This window comes from Galeopterus variegatus, unplaced genomic scaffold, assembly GCF_000696425.1.
Source record: "Galeopterus variegatus unplaced genomic scaffold, G_variegatus-3.0.2 Scaffold527, whole genome shotgun sequence".
Taxonomy (NCBI): domain Eukaryota; kingdom Metazoa; phylum Chordata; class Mammalia; order Dermoptera; family Cynocephalidae; genus Galeopterus; species Galeopterus variegatus.
The window spans coordinates 134,954-140,522 of record NW_007726638.1 but is presented as its reverse complement, the minus strand read 5'-3'; the positions used below and the strand labels follow the sequence as shown (position 1 = coordinate 140,522).

Genomic DNA, 5,569 nt, shown 5'->3' with positions numbered 1-5,569 from the left:
TCCCTCGTCCTGCTATTCCTCTTGCCGCCTCCTGAAAAGCCAGCTGTGACAGGGGAGCATTTGTCGGGCAGCCTGGAGCCCTGCCCTAGTCAGTGCTGAGGGGATTCTGCGATGAGGAGATAGAGGCAGGGGAGACATCCCAGGTCACACAGTCAATGGCTGGACGCAAACGAGAACCCAGGGCTCGGGACCCCCACCCCTGCCCACACTGCTTCCTGGCTCTGCCCTGACTGCCTGCTCGGTCTCCCACAGCAAGCAGTGCTACCTGCTTGGTGGGCCAGTCTTTCCATCTGTGAAATGCAGAGGGGACAGGGGACTCTGATCACTAAAGGCGCTCCCAGCCCTCATGGAGGCTCTGACAACTTTACTCTTCCTCTTTCTGGGTTATTTCTTCACACTTCCTGGAGCCAGAGTTTGTGAACAAAGAGGAAATAGCAATACAGGGGTACCCTCTAGTCCCCATGAAATGGGCCCCTCTCAGCAACATGGAAAACTTCTCGACCCACCCCTGGACAGCCTCCACTGGACAGAATTGATACCTCATTCATTCACTCACATACACTTAGTGAGCCCCTTCTGTGTGCATGGGTGTGGTCAGAGGGGAGTTGGAGCTCCACAATGGTATGGAGCTCAGTGTAGTGAGACAGTCCCATGCCATGTGGTCAGGGCTGTGATGGGGGATGTTAGCAGGGTGGGGGGCAGTCCTTCCCCCAAAGCCCTCCTGGACCTCTGCTTTGATGCTTCAAGTTCTGCTTCCAGAGAATCTGGATTCTGGAGAGTTGGGCCACCTGGGATCTGTCCTATCTTTGCCAGTAACCTGCTAGGTGACTTAGGGCAAGTCTCTGTGCTTCACTGGGGCCTTGGTTTCCCCAACAAGGATGACTCCAAAGGAGGAGCATTTGGGAGTTCTGCCAGAGGTGTCTGTAGAAGTCTGGGACTCATTCGTTTCACTTAAGCTGGGGTCACAAACCTAACGCCCTGAAAGCCAGGCAGCTAATGAAGGTGAAAGAGTGACGACTGGGGGCACTTGTGTGACCCCTTGGCTCCAGATGGTGTTGTCATGGGGAAGATGGGCCCAGAGTTTCCACATCTTTGGGTATTTCAAAAGAGACTGGAAATATGTATTTATACATCAAATCTCTTGACTGTTTAACATTGGAAGCTAGTGCAAAATAATCTGCCAACACTATGTGGGCAGAACACTCATCTGTGGTCCACCCTCCCCTCCTGCTGACAGCCTGTGGTTGGTATTTATACATCAAATCTCTTGACTGTTTAACATTGGAAGCTAGTGCAAAATAATCTGCCAATACTATGTGGGCAGAACACTCATCTGTGGTCCACCCTCCCCTCCTGCTGACAGCCTGTGGTTGAACTTTAGGGTGCTGAGGTACACATCCCCAAGGGTGCTGAGCCCTAGGAGCCCTGTCAGTCAAACACAACATAGGTGGCCACATTAACACACTCTTTCCTGACAGCTCTGGGAGGGGAGGAAGCTGGGAACCCTGGGTCTTTGCGATGGGCATGGCAGAATGGGCAGGGGTGGCTGTGGCCAGAGATGCCCCCATCCCACCAAAGGGACCTGGGGCCAACACTGGACCCTGTTTGACAGGCAGACAAGAGGCCAGCAGAGGGCAAGGCTGAGAGCCCACTCAAGGGCCGACTCGTGACCACATGGCGGATGCCCGGGGACCGGCCCACGCTGTTCAATCCGTACCTGCTGTCTCTGGGGGTCCTCAGGTGGCAAAGGGTAGGCTGGCTCCAGCGGGGGCTGGAGGGGCAAGGGTGGATAGAGAGGGGGAGGGAAGAGAGGAGGCTGGCTTTAGGTAAAGAAGAGAGAATGGGGGATAAGCAGGGATTGGAGCCCCCACATGAAAGGAGAGGGGGAAGCAGAGCTCCTAGGCTCCCCTGTTGTCTACCAAGGGGTGGGTTTTCCCATCTCCAGGGCAGGGATGGGGGCTGTTTTCGGTTTTCAGAGTGAGGGTGATTGAATAATTTAACAGCTGAAAGCCTCCAATCAGCAACTTCTCACCAGCCCTGGGCCAAGGGGAGCCAGGTTGGGGGGCGGCCTGCGAGGGGCTCTGGGATTGCTGTGTGTGTCTCAGCCTTAGGCCTGAGCCAGTTTCACCAACAGCTGTCGTTACATAACCCATCCCTGCCCAGAGAGGACTGGAAACGCTCAGGCCTCAGGTTAGGGTTTTCTCAAGGGCAGAGGGGGGGAGGCAGCTGCGGCTGGCTCCCTCTCACCCTCTTCACGGTGGGAGAGAAGGGGCCTACCTATCTCCAGGGGCCACCAGCTGGCTCAGGGGGTCTCTTTTCTCAGTGACAGGCTGCCTCAATAACTGGGTTGCACATCTTAGAGAGAGCACGTCCCTCTATGGATGAAGGGACTGAGGCTCAGGGAAGTGAGCTGATCTGCTGGAGGTCACACAGCTGGGGCGTAGATGAGCTGATTTTCCCCATTCCCAGATGAGAGAAGGGTTGCAGTCCAACTCTCTGAGCCTTGGTTGCCACATCTGTCTATTGGGGAAAAATCTATGGAGACTCTCAGGGCTGCAGGGAGAAATCAGGGAGAGGAGGATGCACAGACGTGGGAGGGAGGTCGTCCGAACACAAACTTTCCCGTTCACTTCATAATTTCCTTTATGCTGCTCTCTAGGGGATAAGGCACTGAGGGCGATCAGGCAAACATGGTTATCTGGGTAGGGTGGTACCTTCAAGCTTGGGCAGGAGTTACCTTATCAGACTAACCAAAGGTCACCAACACACAGCAGGTCTGGCAAGAGGGGGCAGGTAAGTCCTTGGTAGAGAAAAGGGGGAGAGAAGTGGAGAAAAGCACTCTGGGATAACAATGATAGTGATGATAACCAGCAATTACTGTGCACCTACTATATGCCCAACTCCGTGCTGAGCGTGTGGCATGCTGACTGCCCATGACCCTCACCACCAGGGTCAATTAGATTCATATTGTCAACTCACAGGCAAGGAAAAGAAGCTCAGAGAAGAAAAGTCACTTATTCCAGGTCACACAGGGGGCCAGTGCAGAGCTGAATTCAACCCTGCTCCCCTCCCCCCCGCCCCCATATCCTGTAGCCCTCTGAGTCTCCACAGACTTTCCCCATTAGACAGATGTGGCAACTGAGGCTTAGTGAGTTTGGCTGCAGTTGTTTTCTCATCTGGGAATGAGGAAAATCAGGAGCTAGGAATACAACTGCCAGTAGGGCCTCCCGGACAGTCACTTGGAGCAGCTTCAAACATCTTTCAGGACGAACTAGTGAAATTAGCTGATCGTCAAGTGCCAGAAAGCCTGGGCTTGGGTTCTGTCTCTGTCCCTAACTTGTGTGCTTTGGACTATTGTGGCCCTTCATGAGCCTTACCTTATTCTCAATAGCGTAATGGTTTGAGACTGGATAACCCAAAGTTTGGTAGCTCTGGTCTTTGCTAGATTCATAACTCACTCCTGAGTCCCTGAGGCTGTGCCATCTCTGCCCTGCTGGGGTGAGTTGTGGTTCTTTCATTTGACTGATGTTTACTGAGGTGGTACTGTGGGCCAAGGCCCTGGATTGGCCTCTGAGATATAGACAAAAAAGTCCATCCCTGCCCACAAGGAACACAGTTAGGTGAGGACGCTGACATGTAACTGGTTAGGACAGTGTGGTCACCCCTTTAGTGGGAGAATGTACAGATGCAGGGAGCACTAGGCAAGGAGTCAGATGCAGCGAGCACTGGACAAGGAGCAGACATGGGGAGTACTGAGCAACAAGACAGATGTGGGGAGTACTGATCGAGGAGTTAGCTGGAGGGAGCACTAGGCAAGGAATCAGCTGAGGACACTGGCTTCCTTTGGACTGAGACTTGAAGGGTGAGCAGGAATTTTCCAGGCGAACAAAATTTGAAGGGAGGAGGGAGAGAGAGAGAATGAGTGTATGAGAGTATGTGTGTGTTGGGGCACAGAAGAAAGGAAGAAAAGTGTTCCAGAAATGGCAGAGAACATGTGCAGTCAGGAGGTACAGAGGACCTGGCTTATCCTGGGGATTTCCAGTAGTCCAGTGTTGTGTATCCCTAGCATGTCAAAAATGCGTGAGGAAAGGGCCGAGCCCGTGGCGCACTCGGGAGAGTGCGGTGCTGGGAGTGCAGCAGCGCTCCCGCCGCGGGTTTGGATCCTATATAGGGATAACCGGTGCGCTCACAGCGCTCACTGGCTGGGCGCGGTGCGGTCGGTCTCAAAAAGGACAAAAAAAGAAAAAAAAAAAAATGCGTGAGGACAGAGGACAGGAGGCAAGCGCCGGATTATAATGGACACACTGCCTAGACCAGGATTGTAGAGCTGATCTATCAGCACTGGGAAAGTACTGAAGAAATTTCAGCAGGGGTGTGGTCTGGTCACTGGGTTGAGAGTACGAGAAGGGGAATCCCAGAGGCCAGGAAACCAGCAAGGAGGTTGGTGCAATTAGGTGCCCAGGCCACTGGGCCAGAACCCTGGTGGTAGGTGGGGTCTCTGTTCACTCCCTCTCACAGGAACTGAATGCCTGAGTGAGGTGCAGGGATAAGGTGGGAAAACTACAGTTAGATGGACTTTGGCCTCATTCCTTATGGTGGAGGGACTCCCAGAGGGAAATGCTGGGAAAGAACTTCAGCTTCCAGGGTCTCCATTCATTTGTCTGCAAATGGCTATAGTACTTAAAAGAGCAATAATTTTTGAGCTCCAAACTAAGATGGCAGAATAATGGAAATGGCAATTATTCCAAGTTCCCCTGTCCCTACTAAGGATAGCTAACTAGGGATAAATACCTGAATTAACACTTAATCTTTACAGCAACCTCATGAGGCATTACCCCACTTTACAGAGAGTGAATCGAGGCAAAGAGAAGTTAAGAACCTTAAGGTGACACAGGGTTCGAATCACTATGCTACACAAGCTACCCCGTGCATTTCGCAACAGATTCCACCAAGGTCCCTCCTCATCTGCAGGACTCAAACGAGCTCCTGCAAGCTAAGAGCCTGTAACAAACCACCAAGTGTTCTGGGAGCATGAGCAAGGAGTGTACGTCCCCACCCGACAACCCAAAGTTCCTAACCAAAAAAGACCCGCTTGTGAGTAGAGGTCATTTGGGCTAGGCTCTACCCTTGAAGAACTCACTTCGTGCACAGCTTCCTTCTAGGAATTCTGTCCCTTCTTATTGTGTGACCTTGGGCAAGTCGCCTCACCTCTCTGAACCTCCGTTTTCTCGGTAGTAAATGGGGACAAGGAGACCTCCCTCTGAGGTCTGTGTTGAGGATGAAGGTCACTCACACAGGTAAGGAGCGAGGCTCGGCGAGTGGCACCCGCTGAGTCGTTTGTACTGGGTGCTTTGCCCACGTCCTCATTCAACCCACGCGCCGAGCCCTAGTGGACCCATCGCTCCGTCCGGCGGCTCGGGGCTGGGGCTGGGGCTGGGAGCCGTAGCCCGGGCGACGAGGGGGTCACGCCCAACCGCCTGTAGCCCCCACGTCTGCGCCGCGGCCGGACAGAGTCACCTGCACGCCGGGCCTTTCCTTCCTCGCAGCGCGCCGGCGGCAGGAGCCGGCC

General features: G+C 53.6%; 1 protein-coding gene across 1 annotated transcript in view; it reads left to right on the top strand.

The window, feature by feature from the left end:
* The window catches only part of TRIOBP (TRIO and F-actin binding protein), a 74,034-nt gene that overhangs the window by 42,908 nt on the left and 25,557 nt on the right, over positions 1-5,569 (top strand). Inside the window, exon 11 of the mRNA XM_008569757.1 lies at positions 1,613-1,750. Within this exon, the coding sequence (XP_008567979.1) occupies positions 1,613-1,750 (138 nt within the window). The remainder of the gene's footprint in view (positions 1-1,612; positions 1,751-5,569) is intronic.